Source organism: Grampus griseus, assembly GCF_964374135.1.
Source record: "Grampus griseus genome assembly, chromosome: 10".
NCBI lineage: Eukaryota > Metazoa > Chordata > Mammalia > Artiodactyla > Delphinidae > Grampus > Grampus griseus.
In genome coordinates this window covers 65,625,122-65,650,127 of record NC_139004.1, presented here as the reverse complement: position 1 = coordinate 65,650,127, position 25,006 = coordinate 65,625,122, and the positions used below count along the sequence as shown (strand labels likewise).

Genomic DNA, 25,006 nt, shown 5'->3' with positions numbered 1-25,006 from the left:
AGATCCCGCATGCTGCACAGCACGGCCAAAAAAAAAAAAAAAAAAAAGGAAAGAAGTAAACTATCTCTATTTGCATATGACATGATCTTGAATATAGTAAAGTCCTAAGGAATCCACTAAAAAACTATTTAAACCAATAAATTAGTTTAGCAAGGTTGCAGGATTCTGGATCAACATACAAAAGTCAATTTTATTTTCATACACTAGCAATGAACAATACAAAACTGAAATTAAGAAAACAATTCCATTTACAATACCATCAAAAAGAATAAAATACTTAGGAATAAGCTACACAAACAAAAAAATGTGACTTATACACTGAAAACTGCAAAATGTTGAAATTGATTAAAGATCTAAATAAATAGAAAGACATCCATGTTTATGCATCAAACTTAATATTGTAAAGATGACAATATTCCCCAATTGATCTACAGATTCAATGCCATGTGTCAAAATCCTAGCTGGCTCCTTCGCAGAAATTGACAAGCCTCTCCTTTCCAAAATTCACATGGAATTTCCAAAATTCATATGGAAATGTAAGGGATCCAGAATAGTCAAAAGAGTCTTGAGAAAAAACAAAGTTGGAGGACTCACACTTCCCAATTTCAAAACTTACTACAATACAACAGTAATCAAGACAGTGTGGTAGTGGCATAAGGATAAGCATATAGATTAATGGAATAGAATTGAGAGTCCAGAAATAAACTTATATGTGTATGGTCAATTGATCTTTGATAAGGACGCCAAGAAATTACAATAGAGAAAAAACAGTTTTTTCAACAAATGGTGCTGGGATAGCTATATGCAAAAGAATGGAGTTGGACTCCTACCTCACACCATACATAGAAATTAACTCTGATGGATCATAGACCTAAATGTAAGTGAAACTCAGAAGAAAACATAGGAGAAAATCTTCATGACCTTAGGTTGGGCAATAGTTTCTTAGATACAAAACCAAAAGCACAAGTGACAAAAAAATAGGTAAATAGGACTATATCAAAATTAAAAACTTTTTTTAACTGTAAATGTATCATTAAGAGAGTAAAAAGACAAATCACAAAATGGGAGAAAATACTTGCAAATCAAATCTCTGACAAGAGTCTATTATCCAGAACATACAAATAACTTCTACAACTCAACAATAAAAAGACAATCCAATTTAAAAATGGGCAAAGGATTTGAATAGATATTTCTCTAAATAAGATATAGACAACAGTAACATGAAATATGTTTAAATCATTAGTCATTAGGCAAATGCAAATCAAAACCACAATGTATACCACTTCACACCCGTTAGAATGGCTAAAATCAAAAAGAAAGATAATGACAAATGTTCACAAGGATGTGGAAAAAAAAGGAACCATCATTAACTGCTGTTTGGAATGTAAAATGGTACAGTCAATTTAGAAAAAAGTCCAATAGTTCTCCAAATGTTAAATGTAGAGTTACCAAATGACGCAGCAATTTTACTCCTAGGAATACATCCAAAAGAATTTAAAACATATGTCTACAGAAAAACTTGTACTCAAATGTTCATAACAGAATTACTCATAATAGTCAAAGCCAAAAAGTGGAAACAACCCAAATGTTCATGAGCCTATGAGGGAATAAAATTTGGTATATCCATACAATGGAATATTATTGGGCAATAAAAAGGATGAAGTACTGACACATGCTACATCATGGATGAGCCTTGAACACATGCTAAGTGAAAGAAGTCAGACACAAAAAACCACATACTGCATGATTCTATTTAATCATGAAATGTCCAGAAGAGGCAAATCTAAGAGACAGATAGATTAGTGGCTGCCTAAGCCTGGGGGTGGGGAAGAATAAGAAGTGACTGTTAATGGATATAAGGTTTCTTTTGGGGGTGATAAAAATGTTTTAAATTTAGATTGTAGTTTTTGTTGTACAATTCTGTTCTAAAAAACATTGAATGGTACACTTAAAATTGGGTGAATTTTATGTTATGTGAATTATATCTCAAAAAAGAATTTCAAAATACTACCTGAGGGATTTCCCTGGTGGTCCAGTGGGTAAGACTCCACGCTTCTAATGCAGGCAGCCCGCATTCGATCCCTGGTCAGGGAGCCCTCCCACATGCATGCTGCAATTAAGAGCTCGCATGCCGCAAATAAGACCAGGCACAGCCAAAATAAATAATTTTTTTAAAAAATGCTACCTGAGCCTATACCCCCAAATATGCAATATTCATTTCTAAACTGTAAGCATGTGCTATGGTGCTAATGTATTAAGCATTCACAAAGTTATAAAATAAAAAGTGATATTTAAAAAAAAATCTTGACTGATGAAATACATAATGGTTTCAATGTCTTTCGTTCGTGGGAGTCAGACCACTAACACCATCACCCCTAGCACCATCAGGCTCTCAGCTCACTCCATGTGCCAGACTCACCCTTTACATAATCAACCTCCTAACAACCACGCAGGGTGTGTACTCTTATCATTTCCATTTTTTTTCCAATGAGAAGACTAAAGATTAAAGAAACTAAGCAGCGTAAGGGCACCAGAAAAACAGGCAGTGTGAGGCTGGGACCTGGCCTGGGAACTTAGGTCCCCCCGAACCTACTCTAACACTCCCAACTCCTTAAAACTAAGTGCCTCATCAGAAACACACCAAGGCCAGTTTCAGGGAAACACACCTCCTGTTCCTTCGGCATTTCATAGGAGAATAAAATGCTCCTGGTAGGATAGAATTTGAGTAAAAACTCAGGGAAAAATTCTTGTGATTTATTTGGTTGGAAATTTGAAATTCATGTTCCTGAGGCAAAAGCTTCCCACAAGCAGCGAGGAAACCAGCAAAACAAAGAAATCTGGGAGGAGGACATGATTAATAGGCAACAGTAAGGACTGCCTAGAACAGTGCTTAGCATGTAGTATGTGCTCAATAAATATTTATTAAATGAATAAATGATCCCAAGCACTATTCTGCCCTGGAGTAGAGGTCTGGTCCAACATGGAGCTGGGCTGCACTAAAAAAAATCTTCAAATTTCAAACACCAAAACCTTTAGCGGGAAGAGGTTAGAAAGTTGGGGTCCACCCTCCTTCAGATTCAGGGTTGGGTCTCTGAAGGGGCATAGACAGTGTGTACTAATACAGGTCACCATGGGGACCAAAAAGAAAGGCAAGATGCCAGCACAGATGATTCCTTATGCTGTAAGTGGCCCTGCCCTGCAAGCAGTCTTCTACTCAGATGATTGTGAATCTGAGCAATGCAACCTGCAGAAGGTATGAATAGAGAAAGGGAATTCACACCCCATGTCAGGGAAGAAAAAGGAATTTTGCAGGGAACCCTGCATCCAGGAGACAACCTAGCTGGAAAAACAGATTAGAACCTGGAAACCCTCTGAAGTTCACAGGCAGAACTCAGGAACAAGTCCTCAGGAACAAGGGCACTGTCTTACCCCTGCACAGAGCTGCTGAAGCTCATGTTACCCTCAAAGGCTGAGCAAGTAGGTGTCCAGCTACACAAAGGTCTGGTAGCTTGCTTGGAGATATGCCTGGGACACAGGACTGGCCAAGAGACTCCAAAAGGCACAAGGATTGCTCCAATTCAGGAAGGGACAAGGTGACAAAAAGTTATCTAGGGCCCAAACTGCTGATTCTTTGAGAAGTGAGGGAGATAGGGAGAAATGTCTCCCCATACTTTTCTGTGAAAAAAAGCTGGCTGCAAAGCAACATATTCAGTGTGATCCCATTTCTTTAAGAAAGTATGTGTTGATCTTTTAGCGGCCAGTGGAGAGGGTGGGCGGATTCAAGATGTCAGATGGTGAAGGAGCCACAAGCACAGTGGAGGAAGGTGCAGAAGCCATGGCCAGTGCAGTGGGTGCAGCAGGTAGCACTGACAACCAAGGCAGGCCAGGTAGTCCTGGAAGTCCTGGTGGCTCAGGTGGCCCTGGGGAGCCGAGGCAATCCTAAGGCCCTGGCATCACAGGAGAGGAAGATGCCACAGCCGGTGGCATTTCCCATACACAGTGGGCACCCCATACACCAGGGCCTGGTGGCTAGAGGTCCAGGTAACCCACTGCTCCAGTTCACCTTCCCTTGCCTTTGCTGTTACCTATGGAGGTGGAGATCGCCCACCAATTCCTGATCCCAAATGCTGAACTCTCAGGGACAGTTCAGAAGTAGCTCAATGTGAATGGCTGAAGACCCTGGCCAACTCCAAATTTCCATCCCCTCCTGTCTCGACCAGCTTTCTCTGGTGGTGCAGACCTTGCAGAGCTTTGTGCCCCATTTTTTGTTAACCCTTAGCAGGGAAAAGGGGGCTAAGTCTAACTCTGTGCCCCTCCTAGGCAGCGCATCCTTCCCTAGGGCATTGATTTCTGGACTAGGTGCTACTTTATTATTGCAGCCTAACATTTTGCCTGTGATGGCCCTTGGGTGCTCAAGGTCCACAAGTTTTGTTTGGTGATTAAATGTTTGCTACTACAGAAAACGAAACTGATCTATTTTTAAAAAGTGTGTGTATATGTACACAAAAGAGTCATGAATATAAATGCTTGGAGAAAGATCTTAGAAATATACACAGAAAAGTAATAATGCTAGAAAAGGAAAGGAAAAAAAAGTTTTACTCAATATATGATTGAATTGTTTGAATATTTACATCAAGAATATATTCATGTCTTACTTATATAATTTTTATTAATTCCAGAACAGTCTCATCAGCAAAGTTAAAACTCAAAATTACCTGGATATATCAGGAGTCGGGAGAGTAACATAAAAAAAAAGGGAAGCCAAGAAAAGAGCATGGGAACAAATACAAGAGCATGGGAACAAGCCTCACTGGCAACAAGACTGCTGCTCAGGCAAGATCTCTGAGAAGCATGGGGGTAGCAGGACCCAAAGAGGGCTGAGAGCTACCTCTCAGCAAGATCCCTTCCTGAAATCCCTACTGAGTGTCCATCCTATTCTTGGAGCCCCCACTATGCCCCACCCTACTGAGTACTCACAAGCCCAGGGCCCACCTGTGCACTAGTCAGGGATGAAAATATAGTAAACTTGCTCCCCCTGTCCCAGTCATGCTAAGCAACCACACAGTTAGCACCTTGATCAGTGGTATCACGGTCACCGGAGGGAAGCCACCCCATGCAGGCTTTCCTGCCCCCGCCCACTCCTCTCCATGTCTCTCCTCCCTTAGGGAACATAGCCAGATCAGCGGGACAATGGGGTCAGTCCTGGGGAGGGGTGGGGGGCAAGGGGGAAGCAGAGTCTCTGTTACATCTGTCTGGAGGCCTGACCTTGGCTTCCAAAGGTGTGGCTTGTGCTGCTAGGGTTATAAGAGGCTCACCTTGAAGCCAAAGTTGCAAGGAAGAACTCCCTACGAGCCCTGTCACAAGCTGATACGCTGATGAGAGCTAATGGTCTTGCTCCAGGGTGCCCTTGCTGTATACCTGCTTAGAAAAGGGAAATTGGCTGCATCCTTACAGGAGATCCCAATAGGATAGACCAAACTTCCAACTCCAGGAGAAACACCTGGGCCCACCGACCTGGGCCCACCCAGAAGCAAGGCTTCTCCACAGGGAGGCCGCAATTCACCATGGCTGACCCTGAGCCCCATCCGTCCCTAATGTTTCTCATAGGGTTAGACAGAGTTCCTGCCCTTGGGAAGCCTGGTGGGTGAGCCCCAGTAGCTGTTCACAGCTGCTCAGCACTGTTATACCGTGAGAAAAGGAGGGAGCAAGCCCCTTTCTGCTCCTACCCCCAGTACCAAGCCTTTAGACTAAGGCAACAGTCACAGGAAAGGCTCCAATGCCACGGTGATGGTACGCTCATGGAAGAGAGAATGGGACCAGAGGCCAGGACCTGGCTGGAGAGCAGAAGCAGTTGGGTAGAAAAGAAGAAAAACACTTACGGTCCCAAAGCAAAAAATGGGACCCCAGAAGCAGGCTTCTGGGAGGAAAGCCTGCTGCTGTGAAAGGCAGCTGCCCATTGGAGTCTGAGGGGATGGGGTGGAGTCAGCCCAAGGTTGCTGGAATATGTTCTCCTCTTCCTGGACAAGCAAAGAATCAGGTCCAGGAGCCAACCACCACTCTCTGGGGAACATGCCCTGGCAATCACTCTGGTCCACCTGGCCTTCTGTCTCACCTGGATACCAGGTTCTCCAGGGTGTAAGATAGAGTCAAAAGGGCTGCACATGGAAGAGGTTTTAAATAGGCACTCTGACACGCTGGCCAGCAGCAGGGATCCTATAGATTATCCTTGTGGGTGGACCATAAGCTTTCCACTTAGTGGGGGAATCTGGTGGAATGACCCTACAGAAGAGTCCTGTGCAGACTGTACAATGTGGCTCCACCTGCACTGTGGATCAGAGCTGATGCTGGCCCCTGGCCCACACTGAGCCTCTCAGAGTCTCTCCCCGGAGAACTGAAATGGGAGAGGGAAAGGAAAACAGGGAGAGGGATGGGTGAGCTGTGAGTTGCCAAGATTCCCACCAGCCCGTCTGGTGAGAAGCCAGACTCACCAGGCTGCAGAAAGAAGCAGCAGGGAGGAGAAGAAGAGAAGCAGATTTGGGAGGAGAAGATGATCTCCCAGGTCCTCATCCCTATCTGAGAGCTGACTATAAACTACTTTTGAGTTCTGAAAGACACAACTCTGATCTTATAATATGGCCCCCTCATTTTGACTTAAGGCTGTCCAAGTTGGATTATGATATTTCCCACCAGAAGTGTTCTTTGACCATCCGCACTCTGCTCACCTGCTCCTACTGACCTGGGGAGCCCAGGCCTGGGCCTGAGAAGAGGTTCCATTCCCAAACAAAAGACTGTTTAAGGGACTTCCCTGGTGGTCCAGTGGCTAAGACTCCACGCTCACAATGCAGGGGGCCCGGGTTTGATCCCTGGTCAGGGAACTAGATCTCACAAGCCACAACTAAGAGTTCGCGTGCTGCAACTAAAAAAAGATCCCACATGCCACAACTAAAGTTCCCGCATGCCACATCTAAGACCGGCGCAGCCAAATAAATAAATATTAAAAAAAAAAAGACTGTTTAAGATCTCTTATGGATACCAAACAAAATCATCGACATTCCTGTCCTCAAAAAAGTCTTATGTCAGATTAAGTTCATTGTGGTACAGACTCAAGTTTTCCAAGAAAAGGGGTCCTGCTAACCCAACATTAAACACTATTTCAGCCAAAGGGGAGAGGTGAGAGGGCAAGTGATGGCATAGTGATGGTCCATATGGAGCTGTCCACTGGGAGTGGGAGGACCAGAGCTGGAGAGTTTGGGGAGCCGTCAGCATGCAGCACCTTTTGCGTAGAAGCCTTGGGCAGGCCTAGTGAGAAGAAGAGATTTGGCTGAGGGCTGAGTCCTGGGAACCTCATCAGACAGGGCAAGCAGTGCCACAAAGGAGACCGACAAGTAAACAAGGACATGCTACAAAACCAAGAAGGAAGCATGGTCAGGAGGGTCTGAGCCCACAGGGAGGTCTAAGCAGATAAGGACAGGAACCTGGCCATTAGGCTGTCCCTGGAGCACTGGGAGGTAACAGGGTCAGGGTGTGTGTGTGTGTGTGTGTGTGTGTGTGTGTGTGTGTGTGTGTGTGTGTGTGTGTGTGTGTGTGTGTGTGTGTGTGTGTGTGAAGTTTTGCTGCTCCTTTCTCTGAACTGTGTGGCTTTGGCTGAGTCCCTCATGCTGACCCAGACTGTGGGATCCAAGTAGGCTGACTATTGCATTTCCTCTGTGAACTCAGAGCCTGCACAGACCCAGATACACAGCAGGATTAATAAATGCTTGTTGAATGAACAAACACTGAACACAAATAAATAATGAACAAAAATGTTGGACAAAGAAACAGCATTCTCAGAATGAGAACCGTTTGGGAGCAAAGTCTTTCCTGGGGATAAAGCAGGGCCTCTGGAGAAATTAATTTTTCGGGGGAGGGTGTCAGTGGTGCTGTATAGATCCTAGGTATCTAAACCCACCCCCCAAGGCAGGTCATGGAATAACAACCAGCACCCTTTATCAGAATCGCTTATACCGATTCTGATAAAGTGGCCATGGGTCTTATTCCTGAAGGCTGTACACTCCACAAGGTCCTGGAGCTTGCGTGCTTGTTCAGAAGGTACTCCCTGCATCCATGCCAGCACATAAAAAAAGACTGAATGATTTCTGTCCTCATTCCCAACTGAACCCTGAGGCCTCTGGGGCCTGACACAGAGTGAGTGCTCTACAAGAGTGAGTTGTTTGGAAGAGACTGCAGCAGAGGCCTTGCTCCTAAACTCCATCTAGTGGGGACTGGGCTCTTCTCTTCTGGCCCTGGAGCCTTATAACCCCAAGGCCACCCTGAGATTGTCACCTGCTCCCCACCCCTAGCCCACTCTACCCAGGGGCAGAGAGTATACCAAGCAGGCCAGTCCTGCACACCGATGTCTGATCCCTTTACTGGACACATGGAAGTTTCCTCATCCCAAAGTAGCGAGGGAGATTCACTGAACAGAGGCCAGGGTGGGCAGTCCAGGCTCCTCCTCCTGGTCCTGCCCCACCTTGCTATGGGTTCTTCGAAACGCCCATTACCTCTCTGGCTTCAGTCTTTCCACCCTTCAACAGTGATTCTGACCCTCTATTGGCCAGAGCTACACAGAGGAAAAAATACTGTATAAGCAAAATCACTCAATTATTACTAAGTATTGTTACTATCTTTTCAAAAGCTATGTACATCTTTATCTGAATGTCTTGTTTCTCCTGAGCCACCAGCAGGGACTAAGGAAAAGGAAGCTGAGGGAGCCTGACCAAGGCCCATGTTCCCTGAAAACCTTGCCAGGAGACTCAGCCTTTACTCCTGGGGTCACTGCCCGTGCATCACACCAGCCTGAGAATCCCAGAATAAGGGCTCATATGGGAGTACAGGGAACACAGGATGGTTTCCAAAAAGGCAAAGCTTCTCGTTTCCTCTTTTTTCATGCCACTTAAAACAGGTTTTCAGTACCGCCAGGAGTGGTACTCCTCGAGCAGGAGTCAAGGTCTTGGCAACTGAAAGGGGCAGTGTTGCCCCCAGGGGTCCCCACCAGGCTCTATGAATTGAGGACAGGGAGGACATTTTTCTTTCTCACACCACACTCAGGGGTGTGGAGGTTCTTACCATTTAGAAAAGGATCTGGTCAAGGGGGAGGGAGGGTAAGGGAGGGAAGGATTGGGAGTTTGGGATTAGCAGAGGCAAATTATTATATATAGGATGGATAAACAACAAGGTCCTACTGTATAGCCCAGGGAACTATATTCAGTATTCTGTGACAAACCATAATGGAAAAGAATATGAAAAAGAATATATTTTAAAAATATTTTTTAAAAATAAAAGGAGCTGGTAGTGTGACAACTGTCTCTGGAGCCCTGGATGTGTTCCCCAGGGTTCCTCATACCTGACTGGATACCTGGGTAGGGACAGCACAGAGGCCATGTACCTGCTGCCCCTCAGTCTGTGTTTCAGCTCAGGCAATCTAAGGGGTACACCATGCTGGCCAGGGAGGTGCCAAGTACCAGTGAGAGCAGGGATCCTTGGAGGGGCTCCACCATACACCCTGACAAAGCTGGGGAGTAAAGGGTAGGGTGGGGGCAGACCTGGTCTGTTGGGAGAATCTAGAGCAAGCTTCCCTGTTCTGTCTCTTCCCTTCCTTCCTTTCTTCCACAGGTTCAGCCTGCATCACAGCTCCCTGAAAGCACCCTGGCAGGAAGCCTCTCTCACCCTGGCAGTTAGCACTAAGCACTATCATTTGCAAAAGTGCTTCAGTACAGGAGGGGAGCAGAGAAGAATGCTTGGCCACTGGGAAAGACCTACTCCAGTCCACCGGCTTTGGAGCCAGCTCCGTGTGCCACAGCCTGCACCCAGGCCCCAGGGCCCAGAGAAATGTACATCACAGAGTCAAATTATGTTATCTCTACCCCAGATGCCCATGAGCAGATCACTACCCCAGAGCAGCAACCACAGACTTGGAGCTCCCTCCCTCCTGCCCTCTTCCTAATCCCCAAAATCTGCCAAGGGAACCCTCTCCCACACCACAGTCCAGCCTTCCTGGAGTTTCATGAATATAAGTGAGGGTTAAGAAGAAACAGCGATACTCTTCCTACAGTGAGAGGGTGTTCTCTGTGGCTCTGGTGGTCTGGGCTTCAGATCCAACCAGCAATGAATTCTGAGAGCCTGTGGGATGGGCCGGAACTTTCAAGTAAACTCTCTGGTCTGAGGCTCAAATTCTGTATCTATTTTAGCAGCTGTGTGTGAAGATGAGAAGGATGGACCACAGTGGGCTTTCTGAGCATCTCCCAATGAGTGAGTCAGAGTTCCCAGAGGGCAGAGTCCATACCTTCAATCAAGTTTAACTCAAAGGTTCTCTGTAGTAGGAAACAGGGATGCTAATCTACCTGTTCACCTTTATATCCTCAGCCCTGGGCAGGAACCAGGCACCAGTTGGCATTTAATGCCAGGCCTCTTGTGAATGCTTTCATTTCTAGCACTTCATTTGATAAAATAAATGCTTGTTGAGTTGAGCATACTTGACTTGCCCTCTTGGAACTCCAGTATGGCCTCAATTTATTCCTCTTCCTTATTTCTTTCTCAGAGTGCTTGTAGGAACCAGGTGGCATCAATATTAAAGCATTTGCAGGTGAAGTGCTACTTTATGTTTTTAGCCGGGACTAGAATACCCAGCCGCCTACCTAACATCTCACTTGGATGCCTCTAAAACACAAGTTGTCCAGGAAAAAACTCCTGATCTTAGACCCCATCCTTGTTGCCCTCAGTGTGCACCAGATGTTCAGGTCAAAACTCAGGAGTCCTCCTGACTCCTTTCTTTTTCTAACCCTTCAAAGCCAACCCTTTAGCCATCCTGCACAATATATTCAGAAGTTGAGCACTTTTCAGCACTCTCACCCTCTCCCCACTCCCCATCACCCCCTCCTCATTCTCGTCCAGTGACCATCCTCTCACACCTGAATACCTTTCAAGCCCCTCACTAGCTCCCAGCTTCTGCCCTTGCCCCTCAGGCTTGGCAACACATAGCAAAATGTGCATTCACCATTTTGTTTCCGCATCCAACAGGAAACTATCCTACAGATACAGTGGAAAAAACACACAATATCCCATAGATACACTGGTAAAAATACAAAATGACACAGATACCAGGTTCCTCACTGTGGTGCTATCTGTAAGAGCAAAAGACTGGACACAGGTTGATGCCAAGGGAAAACCATAGCATGTGCATATGATAGAGCAGTGCCCAGATGCAAAAAGAAATCAGGAGAATTTCTATATTCTGCTATGAGGAGATCTTCAGGATATATTAAGTGAAAAAAAGGCAAAGTATAGAATAGTGTTTAGAATCTGTTACCTTTTATATACAAAAGAAAGGTAAATAAATGTATATTTTTCCTCATATTTTCTAAAAGAAACAATGGAAAAATCTGATAAAAATGGTTTCTTATCAGGGAAGGCAGAGAACAAAGTGGAAGGCAACAAGATGGAACTGGACTTCTCTCAATACACCTTGTTTTATTTGGAATCACATGAAAGTTTTAAATAATTTTAAGAAAATTAAATGGTAAAGAAAAAATATGGTAGATGGCATTGTTCTCCATTCTTTACCTTCTGTGGATTTCTGCCCTTTACCATGTGACTTTGCAATTCCTCCCACTAGAGGTGCAGTATATTTTCCCAGCTGCAGCAGACTCTATTTTTGAAAATAACCTCAGCGAAATTTCCAGTCTCATATGCTCTTTTTTTTTTTTTTGGCCAAGCTACACGGAATGCAGGATCTTAGTTCCCCAACCAGGGATTGAACCCGCGCCCCCTGCAGTTCTAACCACTGGACCACCAGCAAATTCCCTCGTATGAACTTTTTTTAAAAATTTATTTATTTTTATTTTTTGGCTGTGTTGGGTTTTCATTGCTGTGCACGGGTTTCCTCTAGTTGCAGCAAGGGGGAGCTACTCTTCGTTGCAGTGCGCAGACTTCTCATTGCAGTGGTTTCTCTTGTTGTGGAGCACGGGCTCTAGGCACGTGGGCTTCAGTAGTTGCGGCATGTGGGCTCAGTAGTTGTGGCTTGTGGGCTATAGAGTGCAGGCTCAGTAGTTGTGGCACACAGGCTTAGTTGCTCCGCAGCATGTGGAATCTTCCCAGACCAGGGCTCAAACCCACGTCCCCTGCATTGGCAGGCGGATTCTTAACTACTGCGCCACCAGGGAAGCCCTCATATGCTCTTATAGAACCTGGACACTCGCAATCAAGAGATGGAGTCTGCCTCCTCCTCTCAAACCTGGGCAGGACTTTGTGACTGCCCCAATGAATGGAGTGTGGCAGAAGTAACAATGCACATCTTTTGAGATTAGGTAATAAAGGCAGCACAGTCTCCACCTGACTTCCTTTCTCAGGACACCCTTGGAACCCAGTAACCATGTTGTGAGGAAGCTCAATCTAGTCCACATGGAGAAGCACTGAGGCCCTCCCAGCTAATAGCCAGCATCAGCTGTAAGACATGTAAATGATGAAGACATGTCAAATGATTCCAGTCCCCAGCTTTCAACTCTTCCAGCTGAAGCTCCAGACATTGTGAAGCAGAAATAAGCCATCCCACTGTGCCCTGCCTGAATTCCTGACCTACAGAATCTAATAAGCAAAGTAATGGATGTTTTATACCACTGAGTTTTGGGGTAATTTGTTAGGTAGCCATAATAACTACAGTACCACACCTTGATTTTGGGCTTAACTAAAAATTGCTTTGACTAAAGAAATGTTAGCAGATGTGTCATTTCAAGCAGAGGCTTGAAATTGTGTGTGGTTAAGTATGCCCTCTTGTGCATCTGTCATCACCATCGGAAGAACATGCCCTGGCTAGCCTGCTGTCTGAGGAGGATGAGAGACACGTGGAGCAGACCTGGACTCACCTACAGCCTGGAGCCCAGCCTAGATCAATGAATTCTAGCCAGCATGCAGATGCATGAGTGAGAATTAAAAATTGCTATTTGAAGCCACTGAGTTTTGGTTGACTTACTGTGCAGTATGACAGTGGCAACAGGTAAGAGATCAAAAGGCAATCCTTACAAACTGAACACAAACTGGAAAAAAAAAAAACCAAACCTTAATTGTATAGCCTCTTAGTAGCATAACCACACAGAGAAGAATCATTTCTAATAGCTCTAAAACACAGAACTTTGGGACTTCCCTGGTGGTCCAGTGATTGAGACTCCACGCTCCCAATGCAGGGAGTCCGGGTTCAATCCCTGGTCAGGGAACTAGATCCCGCATGCTGCAACTAAAAGATCCCGCACTCAGAAACGAAGATCCTGCGTGCTGCAACTAAGACCTGGTGCAGCCAAATAAATAAATAAATAAATATTTTAAAATAAATAAATAAAACACAGAACTTTGACTACATATTCCTGAAAATATATAAACTAAGGACAAAAGAAACTACAAGCGAATTTTAAACTACATTCAGTAGTATTGTTAGTAAAAATATCTATCATTATTTTGAAATAAGCACACATATATACATTACATATATATAATAGTCTATATATATGCAAGGTTTGTTTGGATTCTGATTTGAACAAACAAACTCTCAAAAGTCATTTTTGGAAATCACATTTTTCTCTGAACTCCCCCATACATACATAAATAAAAATCTGTGTTTTCTCTTGCTAAAAAAAATTTTTTTTAATAAAAAAATCTTTTAAATAAAAAGTCATTTTTGAGATAATCAAGGAAAATTGAACATGGACTAGGTATTAGGTTATATTAAGAAATTAGAGGGAAGATCCCACATGCTGTGGAGCAACTAAGCCCGTGCACCACAGCTACTGAGCCTGCGCTCTAGAGCCCGCGAGTCACAACTACTGAAGCCCGCACACCCAGAGCCTGTGCTCCACAACAAGAGAAGCCACTGCAATGAGAAGCCCACGCACCGCAACAAGTAGCCCCTACTCGCCGCAACTAGAGAAAGCCCGCGCGCAGCAACAAAGACCCAACGCAGCCATAAATAAATACGTAAATAAATAAAGTTGAAAAAAAATTACAGTTAACTTTTGTTGGCTGTGATAATGTCATTGGATTAAAATTAAAATATCTTTTAACTATGAGAGGTACATCCTAAAGTATTTATGAGTGGAATGATATGTTAGGATTTTGACTGAAAATAATCCAGCCAAAAAAAAAAAAATTGGAGGAATATAGATGAAACAAGTTGGCAAAACACTGATCGTTGTTGAAGCTGGGTGATGGGGTCACAGGAGGGAGTTCACCATACCATCTTCTCTCCTTTTATGTGTGTTTGAAACTTTCATCTGCAGAGTACGTGCTGCCCCTGGGGACATCTAACCTACAGAGCCAAAGGCCAACGCACCCCAAAGAGAGGCCAGCATGACCTGGCCAACCCGGGAAGGACAAGCCTGCACCGGGGCTGCCATGGCTAAGATGCAAGCAGTGGCTGCCTCTCCAATCCAGCCCTGTCTCTGCCGCTGTCCTCAGCTGGCACCACTCCAAACCCAAGCTAGCAAGGCTGTGGCCTCTACAACCCAACACTGGCCACTCAAGATCAGATAAAGGGGTTTGGAAAGTGGGCTCACAAGGCCATAGGAAAGGGAGAAGTTCACATAGCATGATTACTGAAACAATCACACTGCCTTAGTTATTACCCCAGTTCAGAGGACAGAGTCAGGATCCAAAAGGGTCTCACTAGGTTGGAAGGGATCTCTAAGTACAACCAGAGATGTCATGGCAGGGACCCATGCAGAACCCCCAAAGATTCACACTCAGGTCGCACAAGCCCAGGATGGAGGGAATCCAGCCTTCATGCTGAGATGCCCAGCATGAGGCTGGACAACTGTGTGGTGCAGTGACAGAGAGTGCTCAGAAAGGTGTAGGATGGTGTTCTCAGGCTACATAAGCCAAGGCCCCTCATCCTTCAGACTGTCACTCACAGTCCATGTGACATGCTGAGCCCTGAGCCCTGTTCTTTGAGCCTTCCTGTCCTCAGGATCTGACAGTCTTGGGCAGGACAGCCCAGGTCAGCAAGGGTCCCAGAGTCACATTCCAGCCACAGGAGTTGGAGAAGCCTAGAGACAAGACCAGGGTTGAGGAGGTGAGAGCACAGTGAGCTCCTGCCAAACCTGTGAGCGGATAAGTCAGCTGGCCCAGAGGGCAGAGCCAGCACCCAGAGACAGGAGGTATAAGGAGACACACAAAGGGAAAGAAGAACTTTCCAACAGTGGAATCATCTGCCTGGGAGGGACCAGAGGCCACGGACCACTGGGGTATTCGCACCAAGGCAGAGCTCCTGCCTTCAGGGAATATGGAAGCAGCCATTCCGGTATCCATTAGGTGTTGGATTAGATGCTCAAAATAAAAGGAGGACAGAGCAAACATATCACGTGCTGAAGCTAAACCATGCTCCTGAAGGATGTGGTCTCACATGCCAGACCTTGACATTGGAGGAGACCTGGCCTGAGCCCACAAAACCCACGGAGCTACAGGAGAAACTGCAGTGAGTACCACATCCATCTCCTCACTCTACAAGGGAAGGAAGCTGTACAACTGCCAACTGGAGGGGGCAGAACTAAAGTCTCTTTCAGGCCAGCCCTATCCATGCCCCACCTCCCCCACCACAAAGTGTTTGCTAACTCTGGCTCCCCTGGAAAACGTGAGCACACTGGCTGCTGCCAGAGCACCTGTGGGATATGGATGGGACAACACTCAGGAGATAAGCAGTCGAGCACGGCTGGGAAAAGGGATCCTGCAGCAGGCTCTGCAGGTCCAGGTGGGAGCCTTGCTGGCTGGCCAGCCAAGCCAGTAGAAGGATGCCAAGAGCTTTTCAAAAGCCCGTGTTTACCAGGAGCAACCAATTGGCAAGGCAGCAGCCAGTCCCTCTCCTGGCTCCAGGCTTGATTGTGAGGTCATTTTGTCCACTCCGGAAGATCTCTGGGGCACAATGGAAGAGCAATCCTCTTCATTTAAAGCTCTTCTAATTAACCTAAAGGCTGCACATTGTACTTGTTTTCTCTCCTCTGTGAAGCTGAACAGTGGGAAGCATCCCCCTTCCTTTTCAATCATCTCACAGAAATAAGCTGTCAGAGGTGGAGGAGACTTTGGGGATTATTTAGTTAAATTTCTCATTTTACAGATGGAAAAAAACTGAGGACCTACCCAACACGTACAGCCAGTTTCAGGCAACATCAGGACTGATTAAAACCTGAGTTTCTGACCCCCACCCAGGATGCTTCCACCATTCTTCATCCCCCACCCCACCCTACCCCATCCTTTGCTCAAATGTCCTACTTCCAGATCCTTTTCCTGTCCTCAAGGCCCTCCCATCCTCTTGCTAAATTTTCCATCTTCTGAGAACAGGAGGCAGGGAAGTGACGTGGTTCTCCAGCTGTGCTCAGTGTATGGCATTTGGGTTTGCTAAAGTCAGCTAGCTGGCTGTTCTTCTGAATCTCTCATGTTAGACCTTTGGAGCTCCCAACAGAGTAAGTTAGTGCTGTGAATGTGTTTTGTAAGCTGTTGAACACCATACAAATATGTGCTCTACTATTTTAGAAGATGAAATAATACAAACCCTTTTAATCGTGTGCTCATTTCTCTTACCTCTGTGAGACAAAGAGAAGGCAGGAGCAAACTCTAATTTAGGGAAGTTGAGGGTAAAGATTTGAACTTGTCTCTCTTTCTCTCCCATCACGCTGTGAGCCCTTTTGAGGGCAGAGCCCATATCCTGCGCCTTCCTTTGTTCCTCACATTTCACCCAGGGATAGGCATCCAGTAGGTGCTCAGCAAAGGGTTTCCTGAATACGTGGCTGAACATCACTTTAAAGTCCTCCTACTTCTAAGTAGAATTTAACTGTAGAAATCCCTCATAACTGCTCCCGTATACAAAAAGTGCAGACGATCCTTATTACCTACCAGCACACGTGAACGTATCCAATGTATGGATGTGACTACCAGGAAATTTCCTTACCTCTCCTTTCCTCCTAAGCACCCAAGTGTCTTACTGGTTCTTCCAGCATCCCTGGCGGGGGGGCAGGCACATCCCCCTCCCTGAGCCTGGGGCACTGGAGAGCTTGGGCTCCTCTGGGTATAGGGGCAGTCCCAGATAGGACCAGGTTGGGTGATCCTTGTGTGAGCTCCTAGACAAGCTGCTGAGGCTCTTTGATCTCCTCAGTGGTTGGGACCAAGTCCTTACACTACTCCTTAGGGAAAATCTCTTCCTCACCTTTGGCCCTGACAGCAGTCCCACCACTTCAGAAGCAGCCAGGCCTCTCCAAAGAAATCTGGATTTGATCTCAAGGGTGACCTAAAGTTCTCTGGAGCCTCCCAATATGCCTCCGTGTGACCCTCCTGTTAGAAAGAAGTGGAGATACCACGTAAGAGGGCTCTGCTAGAGCAAGGCTCTCTTAACCCTAGATGCCCCTAAGAGCAAAGTACGGGAAGGAGAGATCAAAGCAGCCCTGAGACCAGCCTGGGCACCCAAGGTTTAGCACAGATCAATCAGGGAGCATGCTCCTCTTCTCCATCCTACAGGCACAGCTGGCCAGAACCTAAAGTATAAGACACATGCACTGAGAGAATCCCAGAAAGGGACAGGTCCCCACCAGAGGCCCAATCCACAGTGGGGGTGGGACACCAGAATTCATCTCCCTTACCATAGGCCAGGGTCCTAATTCATTCCCCAGCTACAATCAGCTTCCACCACTACAATGGTGAAAGGAGATGGCAGAAGGCCCTACAGGAAAGGAACCTGCGCAAGTCCTACGAATGCAGTACCAACACCAGCATGACATGCCCCTGGCACCAATTGAGATAGGAGTCCCCAGAGCTGGATTGTCCACCAAGTCCCAGCTTACTAGGAGGGCCTCAAGTCCTAAAGTGACACTTGGCCCTTGCTGCTGGCAGGTAGGTCTCAGCCACCATTTCACCATTTTAAAAAGTGAGTCCCTGGGAAGGAAGGACGAATAAGGCCAGGACAGATGGAGCCTGCAGGAGCTGTATGGCCAGGCAGGTGGAGTGAGGAATAAGTGTGTGTAAAACACCTAGAGGAATGACTATGGTGGAACAGGCACCCAGCAATGGTAGTTATAACTATTACGACAGCTTTGCCAACCTGTCTCCACAGTCAGCACCAACTGATTGCGTATGGGCCACAGGCTCCAGGTACAGATTCTCCCCAAGCAGCCCACACATAGCAAGGTCTGCCCCTCCCCACATCCATCACAGATTAGGGGAAAGGGCCCCATTCAAATGTGCAGGACCTATGAAAAGGGGGAGGATTTACTGAAGCCCCAAATCCTCTCTCCTAGCAGCCTGCTACTTACATATACAGGGAAGGCTCCCCCTGTTATGCTGGAGTGAAAAGGTGTGATCCAGGGGCTCTGAAAGCTTTGACTTCTTAAACTCAGAACCAAACCTACTCAGTGGAAGGAGAAATTTAGAAAAAGAACAGAAAAGTGGCCCACTGTATTGTTCTTTGGTTCCCAAACTAGTCCAAAGTCTAGATCTACTTTCAACAAACTCTCAGTCCCTTCACATCTGAAGCCCTCAACGAACTCTTTCTTAAAAAGCTAGAATTTATTGGCCAAAAAGAGAAATGTGATTCTGAGTGGCTTCTAGATGTAATTCCCAGTTTTCAGGAAAAATACGGGACAGAAGAACATCTTAAATAACACCACAAGGATACAATCAGCATAATCCAGAATATGAGAAACCACAGGACAAATAACACAGCCAATCATAAATCGCAACGGGGAAAAAAGGAGAAGGAACATACAGATTTAAAGAAACTGAAGAGATGTATCAGACAAATGCAATGTGTAGATCCTGTTTAGTTCACAGTTCCAACAAACCAATTGTAAAAATAAATTAATAAGATAATCAAAAAAACTGAACCCTGACAGGATATTTGCTGAGATTAAGAAGAGAATGTTAGCTGTTTAGATATGATCATGGTGCTATGGTAATGTTTTTACAAATCCCTTATTTCTTAGAAATAGACACTAAAATATTGATGATGAAATGTTGGGATATCTTGAAGATGGGGGTGGAAGTGAGGGAGATAGATAAACTTAATCAGCCATGAGCTGATGATGGTGGTGGCTGGGCAATGGGAACATGGGAGCTTATTAACTTATTCTCTCTACTTTTATGTATGTATGTTTGAAATTTTCCATAATAAAAAGTTTTTTTAAAATAAAATAGACTTCCTCCCCTTAATGCATCCATAACTTTTTTTTTTGTATCTGCAGCATCTTATCAGTCTTACTAATGCTAGGAACAGCTATATTATCAAAACTGTCCCTCTCTCCCTGGCAAGAAATGCAAAAATGGTTGCCCCCTTTGGGTGAGCTTTTGACATCATCACCATTCAGATGTTAGGTCACTTAAGCGCAAACTCCATGACATGCCCTCCATGAGAATCCAATGGCCTCACAGGATCTCTAAATAATAAAGGATCATTATTTCCAAACCTAACAATTGTATCCTTTCATTTTAGCCTTACAAATTAATCCCAGATTTTTCTAGAGCCTGACTGATAGCTGACATAGTATAACAAGTCTGGCTAATCCCAAACCAGAGATACTATGCCTGACAAATCCATTCATTCATTCATTCATTCATTTTTGAGATATAATTATGGCAAACCCATCTTGAGAAAGGAACGCTGGGTATGGTTCTCAGAGCAGCTTCAACCACCTTCCAGCAAATGCCCAGGCTCTCTGTGCCCAGCTGCCTTTGGCTCAAGATGTCTCCCTGGACTGAAAGTGAGTGAGAGCTCAGCACTGATCACCAATTTCAATGGGGTAAAGAGCGGGAGGCGCCTTACCTGGTTTGCCCCAGCTTTCCACACCCCTGCACTCAGCCCCAATCTCTGCTCACTGTCCCTGCCTGTGTAAACCACGCTCCTCGTGTCATTTCTATCTCTCTCCACCTCTTAGATCCCCATCACTCTCCCAAGAGTCTTGGGATTCTCCTTCTTTTGAAGCCTGGCTCTGCCTCTCCACTCTTCTCACTTGACAACCCTTCTATAAGCACTACCTATTTGACACTTCTCAGACACTGAGCTGCCTACAGTGTCACTCCTAGGAACCTTCCATGACTTTGTTCTCTGAGAGCTCTTCAAGAGCTATCTGACCAACCAGACTGTGAGGTGCTATAGGACAGGGGAGCATCATATATTCTTCCAGACCCTCCACAAAGCCCAGCACAGTGCTTGCTCTTGATACCAGTAAATATACCTTGGTTGATTGACTAAAGATCAATTTGCAAATGTCAAAGTTCTGCAAGTCCGCAGAGCTGGTGTAGATTAAACAGGCCGCCACTGGTCTACGTGGCTTCTTTGTGCAATTTTTTTAAAAGGTGCTTTCTGGAGTACTCATAAAATTTCTCTTGAACTGGTGATGTGTGTACAAGTAAAATCCCATCAACTTGGGACCTTCACTGTACATCAGGCATTCCACCATAAAAATAAGTGAATGAATGAATAAGTGAAAGGTGCCCCTTCCTGTAGGAAGATGCAGCCCATACCAAGGCATATAGCTTGGAGCCTGAGATAGAGTTCAGCCTTCCCTGACCTGGCAGTCCTTGGGAAAGGCACAACGTATATAACTGCACATGTGACCCTGAGACCAGAAGCAGAGAGCCCTGCCTTGAGAGACTCTCTGATGCCCAAAGTGCCATATCATCCAAAGAGGTTAAGAGGCGGCACTATGGGTGTGGTGGCACTGCTACTCACAGGATTCTAGTCAAGCTCTTCAGCCACAGATGCTGGAGCTGCCCCCTCACAGAACCCAAGTCAGCTCAGTATGAGGATGAAAAGACTAATTCAACCTGGGGTGACAAGGGGTAATACAGCAACAGGAAAGAGACAGGAATCAACTCCCCCAGGACCTCAGTTCCATTCCCCTTTGGGGTCAGTAAAATTACCTCCCCCTTACCTGGCCCTCCACCTACCTCTATTCACAATATAATTCCCCCAAATTCACAAGCTGGCTTGAAACTATGCCAATGCCTTTCCCGAATGCCCAGAAGCACATGCCACAGGGCTTTTTCTCCATCAATGGGCCAATCTGTTCAGCAGCATCTCGGAACAGAACATGCTAAATTTGGCATCAGGTACCTGAGACGCTCTGGTGAGAGGAAGTAGAAGCCATTCTGATGCTGAAGGAGAGACGTATCATGGAGATGCAGCTCAGCTGAGATGCTCTGACAAGCAAATATCAGCTGGAAGAGTAAATCCCATCTCCTAAGGGCCCCCAATTCAGAGCTTTGGTGACAAATAGCCAGCTCACCCCCTGAGCCTGACAGCTGTAGGACCTTAGCTCCACAGGTCCACTCCTGCCCACAGCCAGGAGTGAGATTATGTGACTGCTAAATCCAGCAGGAGCCCATGGTTCCCTAACCCACAGTAGTTCATGGGTCTGCCCTGTAGCAGAACACATAGACACGGTAGAAATGAAATACTGAAAAGGAATATGAATAGACACTAGCCTCTTCCTGTGTCTTTGGGCTGCCCTAGTCTTTCCAAATTTTCATATGCTTGGCTCTGCAACATTAGATAAACTACAAGCAGACTAGCCTGTTTGGTTATCAGAAGAGAAATGACAAATTTCCCATATAGAGAACTCCTAACAACAATGTGTTTTTCCACTCAGCCGTAGATGCTTTCCTTTGGAAGGAGAGCTCTAAAGCCTGAGTGAGCCTCCCCCAAGCTAAAACTCAAACAGCAGCTCAACACGCAGCAAAATGGACAGTATTTGCAGTGCTAAGAACTGTGTGCTATCCAACTGCATTACCATAATAGCTAATGTAAAACGGGCAAATCCCTACTCTAAAAGGGATGGTCACAGGCTGGCCTGTCTGTGGCAGGTTTCAGGCTACTAAGAGCCTTTCATTACTGTTAATTGTCTAAGAAACAACTTCTGAGAAAATAACCACATGAGAGGCACAGTTGGGCAGCTAAAGAATCAAAAATTATGCTCCCTCACAGTTTATGCGCTCCCACACAGAGAAGCCAAGGCAACATTATCAGCAGACTCACATGGATCCAGAAGCACTCCCCAGTTTTGCTACTCCCCAGGTCTGTTTGGTGTAAAGATAATGCCTTCCATTTTATCTTGTTGTCTCTTGGTAGCTTTCCTGAGTTTTCAGTCTACTGGTTTATTATATATTGGCATTTCCTTCCACTGCATTTACTGCCACTTGATTGTTTATAGGACCTCGGGATGCATTTTAAACAAGCTGGTTTCACAGTATTTGATCAGATATGTTCTGTTTAAAACATTCCACTGATCTGAGGTGGTAATCTAAATCATAAGAGAACATATTTGGTTCTAGATGATTAAACTGCAGTTTTGCTTCACCCCAAAGTGTTTTTCACTAAACCATTGTGAAAGCACATGACCCTGTTAGTATTTATGAGCCTAAATAAGTACCTTTTGGTGTCCAGTGGCATTTTCCCTTCCTCCAAAGATGATTTTAGCCACTAAATGCCTGAGGAAAGCACATGACCAAGTTCATGGTTCAACTATTTCCACATCTTTCTGTTCCTCGCAGTGACACTTATCTTCCCTGACAGCCACTCCCATTGTGCTCTTTCCTTGGCCCAACACAATGGACACATGCAGACTCCAGCAGACAGGGAGGACGCTTTCCGTCCCATTGCTCCCCAGTGCAGAGGGACCCAGCAGAGGTTACATAAGCCCCTCCTTAGCCCGGCATTGGGGAGGAAGCGAATTTGGGGTTCGTGACGGAGTCACGGTCTGCAGGCCCGGACTGACCCTGCGCTCACCATTCTGCTTTACTAAGGCAGGGCGGCTGTAAAGGGAGGGCCGCTTCCCGCGACCACCCGCTCATGCCAAACCAGCTGGGTTCTAAGTGTGGCCGGACGTCCGACCTCGCTGTCCAGACTAGACCGCAGGGTCGTGGGCCCCGGCCCCGGCCTCGGCCTCAAGCTACAGATCCCCGCCCCCCGGGCGCCGCCGTGTCCCGCACTTACGTGCCCGGGCCGGCACCGGGCCCGGGGCCTGGACCCGGTGGTCCGGCGGTTGCCCGCGCCCCGCCTGACGCCGGGAGCTGTCCTCCACCAGCCGGTGCTGAAGGCGGCTTCCCTGCGCCGGGGCCGGGGCCGGAGCCGCCGGGCGGCAGCGGCCCGTCGCCAGCGCCGCCCTCCAGGCTGGCCTCGTTGCCCATGGCGGGCGGGCGGGCGGGGTCGGGGTCGCACTGGGCCCGGGCCGGCGGTTCCCGGGCTGCTGCTCACACACTCCGTGCCGCCGCCGCCGCCGCCGCCGCCGCCATCATCTCCCAGCTCTGCTCGCGCCGCCGCCTGCCGCTGCGCATGCGCGGCTCGGGTGCCCCTTCCCTGCTCACGACGCCCCCCACGCGTGCGCGCGCTCCCGCCAGCCCGTGAGGACTCTAGTACACGAGCCAGAAGCGGGGTCGCAGGGAAACAGCCACCGGCGGCAGCGCATGCGCCGTCTGAGGCCGACGCGAACGGCGAGTGCTACCAGGAGCCCAGCGGCGGTTGGTGGGAGCTTCCCACCCAACCAGGATTGGAGGGACACGGATCACGAGAAGGGGCCGTGGGGGCGTCGCGCCGTGCCCTGCCCTGGAGTCAGTGGCGCTTTCTGACTCGGAGAACTTGGGAGTGGGAGCTCTCATTTGGGTAACTTCAGTGTCCCACCTGGCAGACTTTGTGGGAACAGGCCTCAGAGAGGGGACACCGAGTGTGGCATTAAAGGATGTTTAGGAGTTGGAAACGCAAATAAACAAGAGTGTTAAGAGGCACGATGTCATGGGAGGACGGAGATAAAGGATGCTGGGTGATGGGGCTGGTTATGAGGGTCTCAAAGGCTAGCTGGGGGGTGAAGATTTTATTCAGATGGTGCAATGGGAACGAACCATCTGGGATTCACTCTGAGCCCTGGTCCCGCAGGACAGGAGTCTCAGGAAGTGTCCCTGGGAAAGGTAAAGGGTGTGTCAGGGCTGGCCTGAAGCCAGATGGAAGGATGCCTCAGCAGGCCCTGGGACAGTGACCTTGGAGATTGGGAAGAGGAATTGATATTTCTTAGAGGCTTTGAGCTGCGGTTCCCAGGGACTGTTCCCAGATGAGGGGCTGCAGGCTGCCTCTGCATTAACCATTACCTCACTTTTACAGACTTCAGTGTTTGCATACTACTCTGCCTCCTGGCTTCTCACACAAACCTGTGCTTTCCTGAGGGAGAATATTTCTTAGAAGATCCAGACTATATTCCAAACTATTCCTGGCTTCATAAATCATGGCTGTGTAGAAGAACTTGAGTAAATTTGGACGCATTTTACAAACCCATTTAATTCTCCTGATGATGAATATATCAAAAGGGATGTCAGCAGTTCTAACCTGACCTGGACAATTCCAGGGATCCCAATGAACACTGATAACCAGGCTGATGGACAGACCTTGGCTGGGCCTTCCCATACACTCTGATCTGCTGCCCCCCAACCTCTGGGATGGAGTTTCCATGAAGCCTGGATCGCTGACTTGACTACCTGACTCTGACTGCCCGGGATGATGAGAGCCTCTCTGCCTATGTTATGATGGTCTTCACTGTGTTTCCTCCTGTGTTTCAATCATCTTTGTGTCTGGTGACTAGGTGTGCACATATAGGCTCCACAAGGATCCACACCTCAGTCTTGCCACTTTCCAAATGGGGCCTTGGCAACTGACTTAGGCTCACCAAGCCTCCATTTCCTAGCCTGCAAAGTTATAATAATACTAGCCCTTCTAACATGGGGGATTATGAGAGTGGAGTGGCTGATACAAATAAAACAACAAGTGCCCAGCATACACATAACTAACTTTATTATTAGTTGTCCCTCTGGTGGGTGGTCTGGGATTTGGGGGTTTTGTGCCACACCTTTTCTCCTGCGGAAGAACGTGTACAAAGGCACTATGGGCAGGCCAATGACCTGACCTTGGCCCGACCCAGGCCCTTCTGGCTTCACAGACACCAGTCAGTGTGGGCTGGGCCACTTG

At 46.8% G+C, this 25,006-nt stretch overlaps 1 protein-coding gene across 1 annotated transcript in view; it reads right to left on the bottom strand.

Moving 5' to 3' along the window:
- The window catches only part of BSN (bassoon presynaptic cytomatrix protein), a gene marked incomplete at both ends in the record, with an annotated part of 84,624 nt that extends 61,440 nt beyond the window's left edge, over positions 1 to 23,184 (bottom strand). Inside the window, one exon of the mRNA XM_082664646.1 lies at positions 22,991 to 23,184. Coding sequence (XP_082520772.1) covers positions 22,991 to 23,184 — 194 coding nt within the window. The remainder of the gene's footprint in view (positions 1 to 22,990) is intronic.
- Between the last annotated feature and the right edge of the window lie 1,822 nt (positions 23,185 to 25,006).